This window comes from Leptidea sinapis, chromosome 29 (assembly GCF_905404315.1).
Source record: "Leptidea sinapis chromosome 29, ilLepSina1.1, whole genome shotgun sequence".
NCBI classification, from domain to species: Eukaryota; Metazoa; Arthropoda; class Insecta; order Lepidoptera; family Pieridae; genus Leptidea; species Leptidea sinapis.
In genome coordinates, this window is record NC_066293.1 from 3,063,557 (window position 1) to 3,084,418 (window position 20,862).

At 36.7% G+C, this 20,862-nt stretch overlaps 2 protein-coding genes across 4 annotated transcripts in view; one reads left to right on the forward strand and one right to left on the reverse strand.

The window, feature by feature from the left end:
* LOC126973220 (serine/threonine-protein kinase 10) overlaps positions 1-17,534 on the forward strand; it is a 73,107-nt gene extending 55,573 nt beyond the window's left edge. For 2 of the 3 annotated variants that reach the window (XM_050820407.1, XM_050820408.1), the window contains exons 24-27: positions 1,452-1,623; positions 2,461-2,556; positions 3,236-3,379; positions 5,668-11,072. In XM_050820407.1, the coding sequence (XP_050676364.1) occupies positions 1,452-1,623; positions 2,461-2,556; positions 3,236-3,379; positions 5,668-6,489 (1,234 nt within the window). In that variant the 3' untranslated portion in view covers positions 6,490-11,072. Of the gene's footprint in view, positions 1-1,451; positions 1,624-2,460; positions 2,557-3,235; positions 3,380-5,667; positions 11,073-13,410 lie in introns of those variants that run through there. The other variant, XM_050820409.1, reaches the window with a different exon arrangement.
* Positions 1-20,862, reverse strand: part of LOC126973288 (vesicle transport protein GOT1B) — a 276,130-nt gene that overhangs the window by 101,671 nt on the left and 153,597 nt on the right. The gene's annotated exons all lie outside the window — the stretch shown is intronic.

The following is a 20,862-nucleotide window of genomic DNA, read 5'->3' on the forward strand; positions in this document are numbered from 1 at the left end:
CCAAGTGATACCCAAAATATGTTTATTTTAGTAAAACATACGTTTTACGGAAATTTGTGGCGTTTTTTGGTGTCGTCTTATTCCTGATGTCTATCAGGTAGTATAGTCTTATACTACTAGAAATACATTAAGTAATATAAGTATGTATGATACTTTTTTCAAAAACAAAATAAGTACTTGAGTTTTTGACATGAAATTTGATATCAAAATAATTTTGGCATAATTTGAGAGTGGGTCATGTAAAAAAAAGTATGAAAAAGGTTTTTTTTTCGACAAATGCTTGCTAATATAGAAGAAGATCCACAATTCTTTGGAAAAATTCTATGGAGCGACGAAAAAAGACGGATACTTTAATACGCATAATCTGCACAACTGGCAACTCTCGAATCCAAATATAATGCGAGAAGAGAGGTCGCAATACCAGTTCACAGTAAATTATTGGACTGTATATTAAACGGGATAATTATTGATCCTTTCGAACTACCGGGAAATTTATCTTCTCATAGTTATTTAATTTACTACACACTAATACAAAGTGTCATACAAATCACGAGTGTAAGACGTACCTAGTCGCGCACACTAAACTAATATTCCTGGTCTGTTTTTAGTGGTTTTTTAACAGCAAGTAACTATTTATAGATGTATAAATTATCTAAGAGTTAAAGTTTAAGTCAAATTTAATGCTATCAGTAAAGTTGACTCTAACATAGACTGCAGAATGCGTTGCACCATCGTATTCCTTGGCATAGTTAAAGTTAAACAGGTCGCTATGTAGCTATTTAATATTAACAATAGCTTTAACCGGCGAAGTTTGGACGGTTATGGTTAACAGTTATACTCATGACATCATCTAAAAAAATTCACATGGCGCAATGCATTGTTTGGTTAAACGTTACTTCAACATGTTTGTTATTGGTAAAGTTAGTTGGTGCAACCCAGCCTTAAGCTAGCAATTAAACTTAATATTATATAGTGTATCTTTATAATACAGTACTTATTTGAACTCTTATCGTAGTTTCAATAGCGATGCATTCTAATTTGTACAGAATCTGTGTGTAGCCTCAATGTTCATCACTATGTTTATAATACTGCCACAATTATGAGAAAAAATGATAATGATTTTAATGAATTAATTGCAAATATCAATTCTATGAAGTCTGTTTGACGGCCATTTTAAAAGATCGCGAATTTAAAATTGGTCGCCATCGTAGGCATCCGTCCTGTTAGCTGTTACGCTGGTAGCTTCGACTCCCAAATTACTTTATTTCCCAAGCAAATTTTACACGAAAAGTCTTTTCAAACAAAAATGATTAAAAACACGCTAGTAATGGATTTTCAGATAAAATCGTCGTTCCGTCCACATAATTATATAACACTTCGGTCTGTCCGATAAAAACGAAGACATTTTCCGATAATGTGTATTAAGTATAAAGCAAATATTGGGTTTACAGGAAGAACACGCGCAAAGAGGAGGAGCTGGCCAAATGTCAGGCGCTGGAGAAACGGTCGCTGCCGAAGAGGATCCGCGCGGAGCAGAAGGCGCGAGAGATGATGTTCAGAGAGTCGCTGAGGATCGGCGCCGCGCCGCACAGCCACGACGACGAGCGGGAGCGGCTCAAGAAGGTGGGCGGGCCTGGGACGTATTGTAGTAAGGCCAACGAGACGAGATAAAGAATGTACACAAAGATTCAGGGTTTCAGAACATTTTATCACTATCTTTGAATATTTAAAAAAATTGCTTCTTGAACGGTAGTCTAGAGCTGCCAGACAGTGATTCCATAATTAAAATTCACAACTACTTACAATAACAGTAAATATCAACAAGAAAACAGTAAAAGTAGCGGATTAATATTAACATAAAAAAAATACGTTTTACTTAGAACGCAACCCAAACAGGAATGAACTTGTGCACAACATGGCGGACCAAATGTTGACAACTGCGGTACGACCAACGTTCGATATTTCTGCGTAAGAGTGATGGGGACAGAGATAATCGCTCGCTATCGCAATGTAACTCAGTAACGGCCCAATTGCTTACATTCTTTATGTTATCTCGTTGCCCTTTGTAAAGTCCAAATCAAATATATGCTGGAAGCGCACCTACGTGTATTGTCACGAAGCTTCGTGCTACGACACGGTACACGCACATGGGCCGGCCATTATCGGCTATCGTCGCGAATATTCGGGCCGCGAGAGGGAGGCGGTACATCAAAGAGTTTTAGCGCGCCAACATATCTCGCTGCGTGTCACACTAGCGTTGTTCATGATTAGTTCAGATGTGTGCAGGTGGCTAAGTAGTTCGTATCGACCTCAAGCAGCGCTCGTTCACAAGCATAACGGATGGACTAGCCCTCGATCCCCTTGCCATATCGAGGGGATCGACCCGCCCTATTTAAACGAAATGACGAAGCCTAGCAAGTTTAAATAGAGTGACTAACCAATATTGTTAACTTATCGCAGTTTCAAGAGAACGAGAAGCGTCGCTACCGGGCCGAGCAGCAGCGGCTCGCGACCAAACACGCCAAGGCGAGGGAGGAGCTGAGGGCGCAGGGCGAGGTGGGTACTCTCACCAAACATGTGGTTTAGTGAGACCACCTTTTTACCAGTGGGGGCCTTCTTACCACAGGATGTCCTGTGGTAAGAAGGCCCATAATCTTATGGGTACCACAAGGGCGCCTTTTTCTGCCGTAAAGCAGTTATGTGTAAGCATTATTGTTTTCGGTCTGAAGGGCGCCGTAGCTAACACCTCATGTCTCGAGATTGACATTTTCATGTCGAATCGGTTTGCAAACACCGCGCAAGTTTTTTGCGCCAGTTCCACTCATGCATTAAAAGTTTGTGAGTTAGTTTGTGTGTGTGTGTGTATGTAATAAGTGATTTAAAGTCCTATTTTCAAAAAAAAAAAATTGAAATGTTGTTTCCACTAGGGGGTAACTTATATCTAAACAATTTCTTAATTATATTTCGTTTTTAAGAAATATTTGATAATCTGTAACTATACCTTTTTTATATTAAACTTCCTTTCTTTTCCCTTAGTTAGGTACTTCATTTTAACCTTTTTGTACGACTTGTCTTTATTTCCGTGGCAGTTACAACCTGCCTATATTGCTTTATGTTAATATGTTACTTATAAGTTCTGTTGGCGGTTCATGACTAAATAAAAAACCAGATAGATCTTTGGCTAACCGGCTCAATTAAAGTGAAATGTTTTTAATATTAATGGAGTTGTAAACAGGCGTTACTCCGTGAACTGGAACAGTACCAGAACGAGAAGCGCAAGGCGCTCATGAATCACGAGAGTAACAAGATGAAGACCATTGAGGAGAGGTATGCCGCCGAGCTGAAGGAGTTCCGTGCCACGCTTAGCGACCGGCGTCAGGTGAGGCCGCACACACTGACACTACACAGACATTTTGCCCGTGGACATAATACATCGATAACTTTACACAACATCATAACTAAAATTACAATGACTTCATACATGTTCATAAGACTGCAATCATTACACAAGTCTATAATAATGGAATCATTTTACATGTGTCTATAAGACTGCAATCTTCACACAAAATTACTATAATTGAATCATTTTACACGTGTCCATAAGACTGCAATCTTCACACAAAATTACAAAAATAGAATAATTTTACACGTGTCCATAAGACTGCAATCTTCACACAAAATTACAATAATTGAATAATTTTACACGTGTCCATAAGACTGCAATCTTCACACAAAATTACAAAAATAGAATAATTTTACACGTGTCCATAACACTGCAATCTTCACACAAAATTACAATAATTGAATCATTTTACACGTGTCCATAAGACTGCAATCTTCACACAAAATTATAAAAATTGAATCATTTTACACGTGTCCATAACACTGCAATCTTCACACAAAATTATAATAATGGAATAATTTTATACGTGTATTATTATGACACTGCAATCTTATTTTACATAATCATTCACAAAATTAAAAACAATTATTCTGTATTGTATGTGTACACGCATGTTCAGTGTTAATGAAATGCAGATAACACTACGACGATGTGTAAATGTAATGTGTATAGCATGAATGCATGGCGCTTTGTGGTGGTGGTTTCCGACTATAACCAATTTTAATATCAACTGGTTTATCAAATCGTAAGTTTAATATACATTCGATACATGTTTCATTTCAGTAGAGTAACTAATTTGACTAATTTTGAATGAATTTCGCTGAGTTAGGTTATTTTTAGCGTTCGACCTTCGCCCGCCACCTACCAATGTGTTATCTGTTTTCCAATTCACATGAACGTTTATTGGATGCTTTATAAGGTCGGCAACACTCCTGTGATTCCTCTGGTGTTCTCACAAGAGATTATGAGTCGCGGTGACCCGTATGCGTAATCACTTTACCTTCTGAAGTTCTGTTCCATATAAATAAAGAGTAAGAAATATTTTTGGTCATATCTAATTGCATTTATCTTCTTCCGTATAAGGTACATTTACCTGAATGGTTATAAGGATTATTGTGGACCGACGTGTGTGAACTATCTTATCAAAGTAGCTTTTATTTTAGAAACAAAATGCTTTTGTACACACAATTTTAAATTCAACACTATAAAATATGCACAGTTTATATTATTGTGTAACTTTTTTAAATTGACTCTTATTGATTGGTAAACCAGTTAATATGAAAATTTGCTTGTATGCATGTTTATACTGACAGAATGAGTAGGAGCAAGTGAATTGAGGGTAGTTATAGTTTTACGATAGAGTTACAACAGACACGATCAGTTACAACGCGTACACACTCTCCAGCAGATTATGTAACATTTGTGACGTTCAGTCGTGTGCGGTACGTTGAAATTTAATGAGAAATCACATGTCCGTTTGGGGTATACATTCTGATAGACAATTTAGCATAATTTTTTTTCCATTTATTGCACTAAAATATGTACATTGATTTGCGAGTAAATAACTAATGTAGTCTTAGAGAAGTACCGAAAGATTTATTAGAACCAAACTAGGGTGCAGAAAAATTTCATGAATCCGCTAAGAATACGAGAATCTTCCCGAGCACCCAAAAGAAGTGCGTATATGCTCCTTGAAGATCCCCAAAGCTGAGGTGTCAGTTAGCAAAGGTAGCACGTCTAGATACCGTCTCTATCAGACTAAGTAGCAGGGATATAAAACGTCGGGATCAGTACAATCGTAAAGGATATAACACGATAAACGTTGTTAAATAAAGGAATAGAGAACCCAGTAACAATAACATCAAATTTGTTATCTTGGATATTATCATGCGCCGTTATACCAGACTGACGGACAGCCAGAACTATTAGTAATACGGTACTCGTTGGTTAAAACAAGTTTTACTTTGAATGTAAATCATTTTAAACGTTTACCAACTTGAGCTTCTTTGCTCTTAGTAGATATTATGCCAAAAGAGAAAAAAATTATTTAGGTAGTTGTAGGCGTCACAATCCAATCCCACCTTCGTTACTTGTTTGAACTATAATCTTAATAAATAAATATCTATAAAAGATATTTTTCCGTCTCATAAATTGGGTCGTCTTTGTCATTAAATTTCAACGTATTTACACGCGCAGTGTGCGAGTTATATGTTTGTGGCGTCCAACAACGAAACTGCGCACTAAAACCAACTTTTCCGCCCCAGAAACGGATCGAATCATTCGCAAAGGACCTCGACGATCACGAGAAAAAGTTCGGCATTCCGATACCGGACCGCAGCGTCTTCCTCGATGTGCCTTGGCCACAAAACGTGCTCCAGCACGTCCTATCGTCCTACCACCAACGAAACTCCTTTATTGGCTCTTTGTCTCGATCCCGGACAAGTCTTAGCTTGGCGTTATCTCCCACACCTGACATGGAAAGACGACTTTCAAGTCCCTCTAGACAGACTAAATCGGCTGCTTCGAGCGCGAACAACACGGCAAGGAGAGGCAAGTTAGCCAAAGCCCAAAAGTTCGGATCCACTTCGAATCTTAAACTTGTCTCTGAAAAGATATCTGGCTTTTCCGTATTCAATAACGAAGACTTGAAACGACAGCCCATAATGGCGTATGACGACATTCCGATAGAGAGACAGGTGACGAAGATCGAGGAGGAACCACGCAAGCTGGAGCGATCAAAGCTAGTGAAGAAAATAAATCGGCAAAGCCTGAGCGAGCAACTGTTTAGACAAGTGAACACAGATGGAATGAAACGGAGCATCTCGCAGCAGAGTCTGAAACAAGACGTCTCGATGGAGGCAGTTGTGATTGATATGCCGTCGCTGGAAGGCGGACACGATATGGCCTACAAGAATGATGATGCAAGCTCTGTGGGCAGCGATGATGAGACCAAATACCTGAGTAGATGGGGACCAGTGCGTGGTTCTAACAGTTACTCCAATAATTCCAACGTTCCCATCAGCCAACTGTCCACTTTAAACCTGAAAGCTGCTAAAGGGAAAACACCTCCAGACTCGGTTGCTTAGTCAATGAACTCGTTTATTTATAATATATAATTTAATACTAGCTGACCGGACAGACGTTGTTCTGTTCATAATAAAAAAAAAACTTGTAAAACCTGTTCTTACCTGACGTCTACTCGGCGAAATCGTGACGAGTTAATACATAGGTGGCACTTAAATTATGAAAATAGCGATAGCAAAACAACTGCTAAAATAAACATATAGTTCCTAGTTGGTCTGGACTGCGCATAGTCACGAATGTTTTCAAACGAACATCAAATTAATTAGGCGGGCGGAATACTCCCGTTCCTCCATATTCCGTTAAATGCGAAGTTTCAAAATTGTTTTCTTTTTGATGTTTGTATAAATTTCTTCCAAATACTACAATATTTAGCAACCTCGAAATGTAGTATTTAGATACATAATTACATTGCTCAATTTAAATGCCTTTCACGTGGCTTCCGAAATTAGTATACATAGTAGTATAGAGGTGTTTTTTTTTTTACTAATAATATGAAGTAGGCTAAAACGCACTTTATTTACTATAGTGCCATATACTGGCTCGTGACGGTTTTTGGTATAATTAATGATTAAACCAAAACCGTCTTATTAATAAACGCCAAATAAAGTTATTCCAAATGTAAAATTTATTCGGCCCTACAAATAAACTTGGTATATAGAACAAACCGTAAATGGGCAAATGTTTACAAATAGACATTTTGCTTATGATTGGTTTATTCGGACCACAGACATAGATCCAAGTAGATAACGCAAATCCCTCCGTCTGTATGAAAACCAATCTTGCCCTTTTTTTTGTACTTACTGTGACGTCGTTTAAAATGCCAGTGCATCGAGCGTAACGTTTAGCCGCTGACCTCATCATTAGTTGGCGTTTTCAGTACATCAATAGTCGGTATTGATAATAATCAATTCCGACTGGCTGCTTGGCATTCGGAAAACTTTAGAATTATCATTGTATTGACTTTGGTGTCAGCGATATAGTCAATATTTTACATTCGTGGATTATTATCGGGTATAGATTTATACCAAATTTATTTGTAAAACTTTTACGGTGTTATAACAAACAAGTTAAACACACGTTGAACACTTGCTTAACAAAAGTTCCATCACAAATCCGTGTCTTTCTGTTTTTTAGCATCAATCTTTAGACGTCGCTTAAACACGTAGCTAAGCCATGTTTAAATTACTTTTTGTAACAACACCGTTCATCTTTATTTTACGTTTGTCACTGCGGAATTGCATGACAGGGAGAGGTAAATTTAAACTTGGAGTAACTTTTCATTGCGTTTATTAATGAGACATAAAATGTATAAATAATGAAGGTTACAACAGTAATATAAACATAAATCATTGTGCTGACATACAGCATTTTGGCTGAGTCAAACAGGCGTCACTATGCTGCTAGAAAGTATCGAAGTGCCGATGGAAACTATTCGATTTTTCACGAAAACTGAATATAACAAATAGCCAAAATGCGTTTATTTAAAATTATTGTTAATGATCTTTGTTACCATAGAGTTATTCCTACGTCAATATTATTCTATGAAAATTTTTAGATCATGAAATAATTTTTTAAAGAGGAAAAAATATTTAAAAATTTACACCGTTGGTCTGAGCGAATTTTACATAACAGATGACAACAAATGCCAGTTTACTACGTAACCTCATTGAAACCGTTTGCCAAACTATGACGTCACAGTACACATGTCGCAAGCGCGTCAAAATGGCTGACGTGCTTTTTTAAATACTTTGAGTTAAATTTGAACGCTGAATATTTTTTATTATTAGCAATGGAAAATATAAAAAATATGTAGACATATTACCTATTATTGTCGAATTATATGTTAGGTGCTTGCATGCATCTCGATATGTCCATAATTTAAGACTCATTCTTTAATAATTTTCCTCTGGGAGAACATGCGTTGTAAAAATTCATTGCGAATTATTATAAAAAATATACGATACTATCCTAACTTAAATATTCATAATTACAGTTTAACGATATAAAGTTATTAATATGTAGCGATAATCGCGATATTAGAAATTTATAGATTATAGAATTAGTACTGTTACTATTTGTTACCATATTTAAAGGAACAGTAGCGTCCGCACGTCAACTCGACCATACATATATATCTGTAGATATGTGCCCATATATCAAATATGGGCACACGTCTACAGACACCGCGCGACTTGAATGCAGAGTATAGGAATGCGAAATTGCTGCGACCTAATTAAAATTGGACGAACTACAATCATGTCGAAATTGAGTTAAGAACACAAAACTGGTCACGCGATTCATATTAACGGACCGACAAAAAATGGCAGCCCTACTGTCACTCCTTAAATGACATCATGGCTAAGTAGCCCAACCGACATGTATGGAATACACTAATATTTATTAAACTTTAAATGCGCATTTAATTTTATTTGGAACGTTTTTCAGGAACTACTTCCGATTGATGACTTTATTCAGGAGTGTGTGGATAAATTTAAAACAATGCTTTAAGTCTAAGTTTATTAAATCTAAGTATATTTTTTTGTTCTGCCTTCCTTGAACACACATGTCTAAAACATTTTTCGCCATTTCCCGTGCTTGGCGATAAATCGAAAGGTCTTTTTTTTGATTGAAACTGATGGACTGGGATCAGTCATCTTAAAATCAAAATTTACCCAGGATTGTAACTTTAGTATTAACACTGTACCTACACGAAGCGAGGCGTGCGGACTGCATTCAACTCGCGCGCAATCTTTATTTGTATCACTTATTCTTCTTGCCGTTTTGCCTTTAACTTATCGATTATATATTATAAATAGTACATAATATTTGATCGCAGCCTAAATTACGGAAAACACGAACACTAGTTAAAAGTTTTTGTAAAACAAGATTTTGTCACAATTTATATAAGGTTTGTTTGTATTTGACATATAAAAATATGTACTTGGCTTCCTAAGTTGTGTCAAAGTTCGATTAGAAAATATCGTCGCTAGTTGGGCAGACTTCCTAACCAAATTTGATACACTTATATTGCGTCTAAACTGGAAAACGAGCTTCATTCGGTGCTTTTCCTGTTTGATATGATAATCTAAAAGATATAGATTTAAGAAGATAAACATATAGAGCTTGGAATGGACAGATGTACATGCCAGCGGTTTTTGGGCATTACGTTCTAAGATAGTACTTAATTTCTTTGTATTTTTGTAGTGTGTAAAGTAGTGCCAAAAAATTAAAATTTTCATTCCATTATATAAGTAGAGCCTCGCTAAAACGGGCTGTTCATCGCTTATTCATTCTGGGGAGTGGTAAACGCTATCAGACGAGTAAATCATACTTCTTTATGAAGAATATTGTATGTATGTAAATTAAGTGGACCTGTGGTATAGCCGTGGTACAGTCACCGACACAACTTAATGCATGAATTAACTGCAAGATTTTATTTTTTTTTCATTTATTTATTATTTCTTTCTTTAACTTGAGAAAAACTTAGAAACTATTTAAAATACTAAATATTACGTCCAAATGCAAAATTTAACTCGAATTATGTTGACTTCTTGAACTTCTTGCCTCGCACTCCCAATTTATGGAACCTTTTTATAATGACACACAGCGGCGCGGTCGACGCACTTGGGCCGGGGGGTACTTTAAACTCGATACCGCACGCATGTTTACGGTATTGCTTGTTAAAGTTATAATTAGAGTAAAGGATGCCTTCCTTAGCCTTCGCATACCTTAGCTCTGGGTTTTGCGGATGTCCACGGCGGTTGCCTCGCCATATCCCATCCCTATTACCCGTTTGTCCTCATAAATAGTAGGAGGTATACAAAAATATTTACCCTTTGTTAAACTAAAAAATATAACAAAAACGAAACCGCTCAGCAATCATAAAATAAATGAGACTTAAACGTGCGTTAGGACTTGTGTTGGCGACTGTACTAAGGATGTACGCGGAACAGAATACGATGCGGGAGACGCGAGCGCGCATTCCATCGATGATAATATATATCTTATGTTTATATGTACTTTCGATATAATGTAACTAAAGCTAAAGATATATTTATTATAATTAGAATAATATAGCATGCCACAACCTATTCGGTTATTCGAAAAAGTCCGTGTTTTTTACCGTCCGGTTTATTTAGAACCTACCGACATAAGATAAATTTATGACGTGTTAAGCGGCTGCATATTATAATGTCATTAAATTAGTTATAAGGTGTATTAAAAAAATATCTTAAATTATTGTTGAGTTTTAATATTGTGTAATTTAAAAAATGTTTATAAATAAGTTTTGAAATCGTGCCTTGTATTTTGATTTTACTTGTAATTAGAAAATTTATACGGGATACAAATTTTTTGTCAGTATTTCCGAATTGTAGATTAGAAAGAAGCTTACTCTAACAATTTGTTAACGATTAATAATGCGTTAACGTCTGCGTGAAAGAGACGGCGCTGTGTGCGAAAGAGACCGGCGTATCTCTCGTAGCGTCGCCTTATGCTTTTTTTGTTATGGACCAAATGAGCTTATCGTGTATTTGAAATATATTAACTACTGTAATAGATGTAAATAAAGATGTTATGTTTGTAACTATCTCGCTTTATTTTAACGCTTGGTGGTGGTTCAAATAAGTTTACATTTAGAGGGTACTTTGAAAATAAAATATATTGGAACGTTTCCCTATGAATGTGCGTTAGTTATTTAAGTACGTCGAAGGTTAATTAATAAATAATAAAGTTTACATCCTAAGGAAATATTACGACCCAGTAATTATATTTTATTACTTATAAGTTGCGAAAACATCAACATCGGTACAGCATATTTATTTAAATATTCGGTTTTATTAAATTGCAAGTTTAAAGTAATGTAGCGACCGCTAGGGGCGCCGTATTGCTTTTTAAACTTAACAATTCAAGTTAATGTTCGAGAAAAAGGGCCTTCAATAAGATCTTTTATACTTTTAATAGTACTAATGTATATTAAAAATATTTTTTTTATTTAGTTAAAATTTTATCGGTTCAATATATAAATTGCAGTATTTTATTGTGTTATTACAAATTCTCTGATATTAATTGAAATGTAATAACACAATAAAAATGATATTAATTTGACGTAATTAATACAAACAGCATTTAAGATCATCATATCACCCGGAAGACGTCCACTGTTCGACAAAGACCTGCCTCCAAATTGTATTTATGATACATCTTTTTAAATAAGAGCTAACCTTTCTATGAGCTAACCATCTAATATAAAATATGCATATTAAACCTTAAACCCTAGCATGAAGGTGTAAATAAGTTATTGCATGTAATTGGTGTCTGCTACGCATGGACAGGATCTTGCATGGTATGTAATTTTTATATTTAATTGAAATTTGTAAGTAGCAACTAGTGAGTCAACTCGACAGAGCAATGATAAGGTGCGCTATGAAGGAGAGCGTCCCCCTCCTACCAACGATTTACCGGTTCGCTTACTTGCGTATCGGTAATCGTCTTAAGAGGCCTTCGATTTCGGTCAATTTTGTTCCGTGATTCTCAATAGAATATTATCAAAACTGCACTTTATGGATGGGATGGAACTAGAAGGGATTTACAATAATTCACTTCAGAATAATTAATGGTAATGCTTCGATATTTAATGCAATTTTCCACAAAAACTACGTCAGAGTGAAATTTTGACCATAGTTTTAGGAAAAACTATGAAAAATTACTTTTATCTACTCGCCTACAAAGATAAGAAAAAAAAATTATAAAACTACGTCATTCTACGAAATAACTCAATTATTTTAGAAAATAAAAAATAACGCAAATATATCACTTAAGTTATTTTCCTGATAGAAAAAAATATTCAACTCAGCTAGCGCAGCGGGAGGTCGTATGCGGACAGCAGAATAACGTTCATATTTTTGACAATTAATTTTCTTGCCACAACTCTATTTTGTTAATTATAGAAATTTATCATCAAAAGTAATTTTTTATTTATGATTGTATACGATTTCAACATTTCATTGAAAGTTTTTATGACAACCCTTGCATATTTCTTAACGATTTCTAGTAGTCTAGACAATCTTGTAGTTATTTAGCGGAAGAATTTGAGTTGACCCACTATTAGTATTTATTATACATGCCATCACGTAAAAGTTGTAATTTTTATGGCTGTTGCTATATTTAACATAATTAGTTGTCCGTAACACAATACAGTAATATAATAGTAGCGTAGGTCGGCAGTCTCATTGAAATTTATGCCTATGTCTCGGCGGAGCGCTAGGGTTGGTACATACAAAAAGATGGTCGGCGCGGTGCATCTAATTTAACTCTGACAGCGACCAGTCTCGGCGGTGTGCGACGTGTCGACTCAATATTCTTGTTTTCCCAAAATTGCTTATTCGTACCAACCAAGTAGGTACAAATTTCAAGGAGACCGCTGAGTTACGGTACTGTGCTATTACTTGTATTGTGCCAGCGCTCTTAACTTGCGCCGCGAGCATGGAATGTTTGACATTTTGAAATTGGCTTGGAGACATACCGGTGGTGTTATTTTATCGATAAATTATGCAGTGAATTGCACAAATCATATATAGGTATCGTGAATTACTTATAATAAATAGTAGGAGATCCAATTGAATACTACGTGCCTGTTTGATATGTTTAAAGAAATAAAAAAAATATTCAGTTATCTAGGCTAGGCTAAAACTATCAACGAGTAACCTGTGCTATTTACAATAATTAAGTGATCGCTTTGAAAAATTCAATATAGTTTTAAAACAATGTATCAAAAATATTTAAAACGCAAAATCGTCATCAATATTTTTAGTACGACCGAGTCGTCGTATAGTATGTAGGTAAAGTAATTTATCGATAAACCGGTACGCTCTAGTTAATTATTATTATAATTAGTTTGATTATAAAAAGACTCGTCTGTACAGGCCCTTGACGACGAGTTTAACGCTCAACTAGAAGAGCAGGAACGTCTGTCGGCCAATGCCCGCCTGCCACCGCCACCTTCGACGATGCCACAACACAGCTCTACGCTTCATTCCTCTAGGACCAGCTTAACGTCAAGTCATTACGAGTGACACATGCCAGTGTCAGAAATGCCGCCAAGTGTACATTGAAGATATATGACAGATGTCACTGTGACTTATGCACCCGAATGTATTCAGCTTGTAAAGATTATGACGGATAGCGCTAATACGCTCAAAGCGTAGTACCTAGTGAGTACAGCAGTTTCTGAAATGACCAATAGGTCTCGATCTAACTAGATAAAGCCTATTGGAGGTACAATGACGATATGTACAGCAATTGCTAAAGAAAATTTGTTTCTAATTCGTCATGTCAAAGGTGAAGTGTGAAGTTAAATTTGTCGCCAAAAGTTGTGTTTAGCATATAGAGGATACCTACTGTTATCCTAGAAATTTTAATAATGACGTATGTCATTGTCAATTTTGTCGCTGTATGTCAAAATGTAAAGGTGAAAATTACGATGTCATCATTGGCGCCACAGCTGTTGAATTAAAACAAATAACAAGTGTTCAATATGGTCTATGGTTGGGCAAAAGTCTTATACGTTCAGCCGATGTTGTCAGATCCAGGATTTATAAGTGCCAAAATTAATGTCAACCAGTTAAGGCTACTTAATTGCGGGGTGTAATGCACCATAAATTTTAGGTAACGGATTTTAAATGTTTTGCGCGGGTGTCTAGTTGGAGTATTGCTATATAGGCACATATTAATGTTTTTTGAGTGGTGTTTCTTCATGGTTGGATTTCTTTAAAGTTTACTGTCGTGTATTCAAGTAGATTCTATGAATTCGAATTAAGAATGTGCCAGAAAGTTAATAAGTATTATTACTAACTCATCATTATTTTTTTTTTCCTTAAGTACGCAAAATGGAAGGTGCTTAAATAACATCCATATTTATTATTATTAGAAGACACAAAGGTTATCTCAGCTTCTAAACGCATCTCTCCTTGGTCTTCCTGGTAACAACTCAAAATTCCTCATTATCTTTGGTTAGGTTAACTTAGAATTGAACGCGCCATTTTGTTGGTCTGACATTTGACATGGCGCCGGGGGATGTTATAAACATATTCTCATGTGGAAGTGTGTTTTTAAAATTTATTTTATCGCCATAAAGCAGTAAAATAATAATGATGCACATTTGACCAATCGTTTTATTAGTTTGGTTTCTGTTTTTTTTTTACGTTTACCCTCTGGCAAGATAAAAATTATAGATGAGATATTGATAATACTTAACATCCTGACATACTCAGATTCTAGAGATTCATATAGCACGGTACTAAACTTTAACCAAAATTAGTATTAACTTTATAATAACAGTGCGCACTATCAGACATTTGGTGTTCTTAGACTGAAGGACTAGCATCTATTTCATGCAATAAATTAAAAAAAAACTTTGTGTCCCGACGTTTGATAGTGAAGCAACCAAATCTTGTTCTATTGAAATATCTAGGTAGTTTCATACAGTCCTGCACTCCTCTGATAAGTACGTATTATTAGTCAATGTTAATAAAAGACTTTTTAGGAATTGAATTTGCGGTGCTTACTTGAGACTGCTTTAACATCCCTAAGGTGTTTTTAGATAGGATAATAAAAGGCCTTAAGTGTTCCCCTGTTAGGCAACATCGCCACTTAGAAACCCTTATTTTTATCTCTATAAATATTCCATAGTTTAAATGCAAAGTTTTAAATAGTCAAAATTTCTTAGGAGTGTATATTTGTACATACGAGTCGGTTCTACTGACCAGTAGTATAGTGTTTATTGTACAGTGTAATGTGTATCTGTCTACTTAATTTATAGCACTTTGCAAAAGGGTGAATAGCAATCGGGGTAAGTGAATAGCAATAGATATACAAATGGGCGGTTGTTTTTTGCTAATGCAATTAGGAAGAACCAATTATACCAATACGCGATGTTTGGTATAAGTTTACCGATATTTCAAACACTTATCAAATACAGTGATGATACAATGGACACACGGATAGAACAACTTAACCGTAAGCATAAAAAAATAAATCTAAAAATGAAAGTGCATAGTTTAAATTAAAAAACAAAAATAGTGGGCGCTACTCACATAGGCGAAAAGTAGGTGTCAGACTACGCTAGCGCGCGGCTACTAGATTACTTAGGAAGCCAACATGCATACAAATATCTTAATCTATGGACACATTTAAAAATTCTTTTCTATGTTGTGCTCTCCACTTATAGGCTAACTCAACATGCATAGATATAATATACATTCATATAGCTAAAAATAATTTTGAAAAATTTTATAAAAAAATAGCCGCAAGCAAATTAGGTACTTACATAACAAACAAGGAAACCAAAGAAAAAAAAATAATAACTACGAACAATGACTTACCATCTTGCAGTAGGTACTTTTATAAATTTTTAAAAATCTTTTTTGAAACATGGGACAGAAATATATTTTAAAAATTGATTTATTTAGATGAATTATGTATTTTTATGTTTCAATTTATGATAACGGTTAAAAGTAGCTCTAAACGTGTGTTCATTTAATGTGTCCACTGTACACTGACCTCTGCTATATACCACTGGACTGGCGTCTGTCAAGGTACTTTTGTGCCTGTTTGATATTCGCCATTTTGGCGCTGTTGGCCATGTAGCGAGAGTCTGCGGTACTAAAACTAGTGATGGCAACCTCAGCAAACACCGATAGATGGTGGGAAAATATTTATAAAAAAAATGTGTACTTTATTACGTTAATTCTTGAAATATAAATAACACGGAAAACGAACGAAATTTCATTTCAGAGTATTGTACGTTCCTTCGCAGCCATTTGTATTATATGTCAAAATTAGTTCTCTGGACGCTCGCCAGTGGGACAAAAAATAGGAACTGTCAAACATATAGGAACAGCCAGTCCAGTGGTATTTATACAGGTGAGTGCCACTGTAGCACCGCGCTGTATAAGGCAACTTGGTGAATAATTTAGTATTCGATTGTGTATTATGTGAACACGACGTGTTTCACTCTGTCCAGTATTCGATATATTTTGAATGTGTTGTAGACAATGTTAAGAATGTTCTGTCTGAGTGTAGCCCGGTTCATTTTCACCCCATTGTAAAGTAAAATTGATGTTGACGCAAGTTTTATTTCTTTTACTTAATTTTAATAATTATTTAATTAATGGTTTTATACTTTAATCTGTAGGTTAACCAAAGACGAAATTTCCGAATGTAATGGCCTATTCGATTTTTATATCTGATCTAGGAGCGTTGTCTGTGTACAATAATTGTACCCCTAAAAATCGTTTTTTTGTTTCCCATTCGTTTGTAGAAGTTTTCATATTTTATAAGCGAAAGGTAGTGAAAAGACTTTACTTTTGTTTCTTCCAAAATATCAAGCGATTTCTTTATATATTCGATTTGCACTGAGTTGGTGTTTTCGAAAACTTAACCCTAAGTTAATATTAGTACTAACAATCAAAGTAAATAGGTATTCACAAGTCAATTATGCTCTTTCTGTAATGTAAATAAATATATCTGCACTATTTTCACACTCACCGTCTCTCTCTTCCTGCCATTGACCCCAACGCTTAAACCGTCGTTAATATGTACAAACGAATGTCAAGTTATCTCTATGTTGTTTAACGTCAAATAAATTTTTATATATTTCATTGTTAGCGTTACATACGAAGTATTGATTTGTATTTAAGTGTATATGGAATGCATACATTTAGTTTGACAAAGGAATCTCCTATTGCGAGACAAGTCCGCCGCGTTCCACGTCTACGAGCGACTGAGGAAATAATTAGTTTAACCTACCGGCATTTTAGTAATTTATTCTCGGTATTTTATTAATAGTTAATAACGTACGAAGCTCAAACAGTTATTTAGTATTTTGTACATTGATGAGTGCATTTGAGTAATATATTTTGAGATTTCAGCAGTATTTTGTTGTGTACGCTACGGTAGCCATAGCCACATTCATCGTGTATTATTTTGTCTATATGCAAAGTAAGTTATTGTTACTTTTTTTTTCGAAAAATAAAGATATTAATTTGTACTTTCGTTTCATTTTAATTTACAGTTGTTAGTTGTTAAAGATTCGATTCTCGAATTTAGATGTTACCTGATTTTTTACGCAATAAAATAAAAGCTCTAAAGGCCGGCAACGCTCTTGTGATTCCTCTGGTGTTGCAAGAGAATGTGGGCGGCGGTGATCACTTAACACCAGGTGACCCGTACGCTCGTTTGTCCTCCTATTCCAAAATAAAAATAAAACCTCTCTTAATTTTTTTGCCAAACTAGGCAAGTTCTCGATGCTCACGACCACACCACATAACTGATGACAATGGATCTAAATTCTAAGCCTATGGAAGTGCATGACAGAGACATTATATGACCGATGTCAAAAACTACATACACTAGTAGGTACAGTTAGCGCGTGAGTTGAATGCAGTTGGGGCCTGTGGTAAAGAGCGGGAGCATCTCCCCCCGCTGTCCGCACGCCTCACCTCGCACGCCTACAGTGTAGTGCTTATACTAAAGTTGCGATCCCATGTTATTGCATTAATACTAAAGTTGCGATCCCATGTTATTGCATTAATACTAAAGTTGCTATCCCATGTTATTTTTTTATTTTAATAATGACTGAACCGAGTCTATCAGGTTCCATTCCAAAAAAACCAGCTCTTAATCATCACCAAGCACGATAAATGACGAAAAATGTATTAGACGTGTGTTGAAGAAAGACTGAATAAAAATGTGAGAGTTAATTATTAGGTTAAAATGGTTAAGAAATTAATAAAATATTTGCACGATCTGTTTGGTCTAGAGTGACATATTTGAGGACGGCATGCACGAGTGGACGCAAAGAAATCCACCTCTGGAACACCCCATTTTCGAAAAAAGAAAATTACCTCTGTCAACGCAGGAAGAAGATGCCACTCGGGAAGTATCGACTTTGGAGACAGGCGATCGGCTACACCATTGAGTTCCCGGGAATATAATGTGCAACTAAATGAATGTGGTAACGGTGTAGAATTATGAAAATTTTGTACGTCAGGGTCATTAGTGGTACCCATCGACTTCCTCTTTCTATTCTGAGATATGCCGCAACTGACTTGTTGTCGCACTGAAGCAGTAACGTTGAATGGCGTAGTAGGTGACCGAATTGGTAAAGACATTTCAGTATGCTCAACATTTATTTTTGATTCGAATGAATAGGGTATTCTATTTTTCGAGCAATCGCTTCTCACTTGAACACCGTTCAGTTCTGCTCCCCATCCGGCATCGGTTGCGTCTGTTGTTAAGAAGTGAGTCAGAGGTGGAAGGTGAAGTCGAGACGACTTGTTGCAGCTCAGCCTCCACTACTTGAGTTCTTTCAATACCTGTACTGGTAGTGGAATTTTCCTCTCGACATTATTTCGAAGCAGAGTTGCAATGTCCCAAGAGATAACGGAAGTATAATCAACCCTGTGGAACAGTTAAACGGGCAAAGTTCAAGGTACCGAACAAACCTTGAATTTCTGGAAGTGTCGCTTTTTGTTGTGTCAGAAATTTTGCTATAGAGGTTCGTATGCCTATAATTTTCTTCCTGGGGAAGCTTTTCTTGTTGTCCCACGTATCCCATACCAGACCTAGATACTCCAAAGACTTTTGGGGGACTAGGATTGACTTGGATGTGTTCACGATCCATCCTAACTCTCTGAGAGTCTAGAGAATAACCTGGGTCTGCTCCACTAACTTTGACCAGTCCTGACACGCAACTAAATAATCGTCCAAGAATAATACAATTTCAATCCCTTGTTCCCTCAGTATTTGTGCAGTCCGATTTGACAGGGATGCCTTGACAGCAGTTGCTAGACCAAATGGCAAAGAGGTCATCAAAGAGTAAGAGATAACCTCTGTAAATCAATCTTAGAAAACACCGATGAGACGGTGCTATTGGCACGTGATAGTAGATCGTTCGGCTGTAAAAAGTCTGGAATGCGTTGAACCGAGATATGTCTGAACTTTGTCACTTTTACAAATTACTGGTTCAGCCTCTAGAAGACTCAGTGTCATATCTTTTCGGTGTTAAAAAGAGGGTAGATACAAAACTGGGTGTTTCGGTGGCAAACTCTAAAATATTCTCCGTTAATAGATTGTTTATAGTTAGATCCATCCCGCAAGATGACGAAGTCTGATACCGACGGCTGGTGAGGTGCGGTAAGACAAGCGGAGGTCGCGCTTGGAAAGGAATTTTTTAACCTGATATTATGTGCAACAGCGAAGTCGGCGCATCTAACTTTGTCCATATTTCCCCGTAACAGCCCTAATCTGCCTCCCCGAAAATGCTGTTCTTTGTCAAAAGGACATCTCCTTTTGAAACTATTACGTTGGTTGGATGAGCCTTGTTGATTAAATGGTTTACTTGGAATGACCGGGGCTTGTGAGCCCGCGGTAAATGATTGTGCTTCATATAGAGGTCGACAAAATCGCTGGTTTCCAGCATAGGCTGGAAAGTTATAATTAAAAGCATAGGGCTGCATAGGACCATACGATCTGTACGCCTGAGGGGCTTTATAATGTAATACAAACGGTGCCGTGGGGCGACCGATTTGATTATAGCCACTGAAACCAGGTTGCGTAGCCTGAGATACAACTCTCTTTTCTTGTTTTTTTAGTGGTAAACGCGCAAACTTGAGTCTTCTGGGGGTTAAATTGGACAAGGTTCAACTTACCCCATTCCGCGACCTTCTCGAGAGAGGACTCGATAGAAGACACAAGTTACTCCCGGCACCGGTCGACGATTTCCCGAGAGAGACCTGCATGGCCTGTGTATACGGCATCACCAGTGCTGTCGTCTGCATAGCAATGAATGTTGGAGGTGTCCAAAATATCATTGATATGCGTGAAACAGCGTGGGAGATAGCACACAGCCTTGTGGCACTCCAGCGTTCACGGGCTTGGGATTCAAGCAATAACCGTCGACAACGACCTGTATGCTGCGCCCAGTGAGGAAGCTGGAGGTCCACTTGTATAAGCTCTCGGGAAGCCCAAACGATGGAAGTTTTGAGAGGAGCGCCTTGTGCCATATACGATCAAAGGCCTTTGCTATATCCAGGCTAACTGCCAGGCGTTCCCCCTTGCTTTCAATAGACGCCGCCCATCAATGTGTTAAGTATACCAGAAGATCACCTGACACCGACCATGGTGAAAGCCGTACTGTCGGTCGTTGATCAACTGGTGACCCTCTAGGTATACCGAGAGCTGGCGGCTAATTATGCTCTCCATGATTTTGGAGAGCAGGGAGATAATAGCAATAGGGTTGTAATTCGCCGGATCCCAACTGTCTTCTTTTTTTTTGGATCGGATGGAAAAGGGCTGACTTCCATGAGTCAGAGACT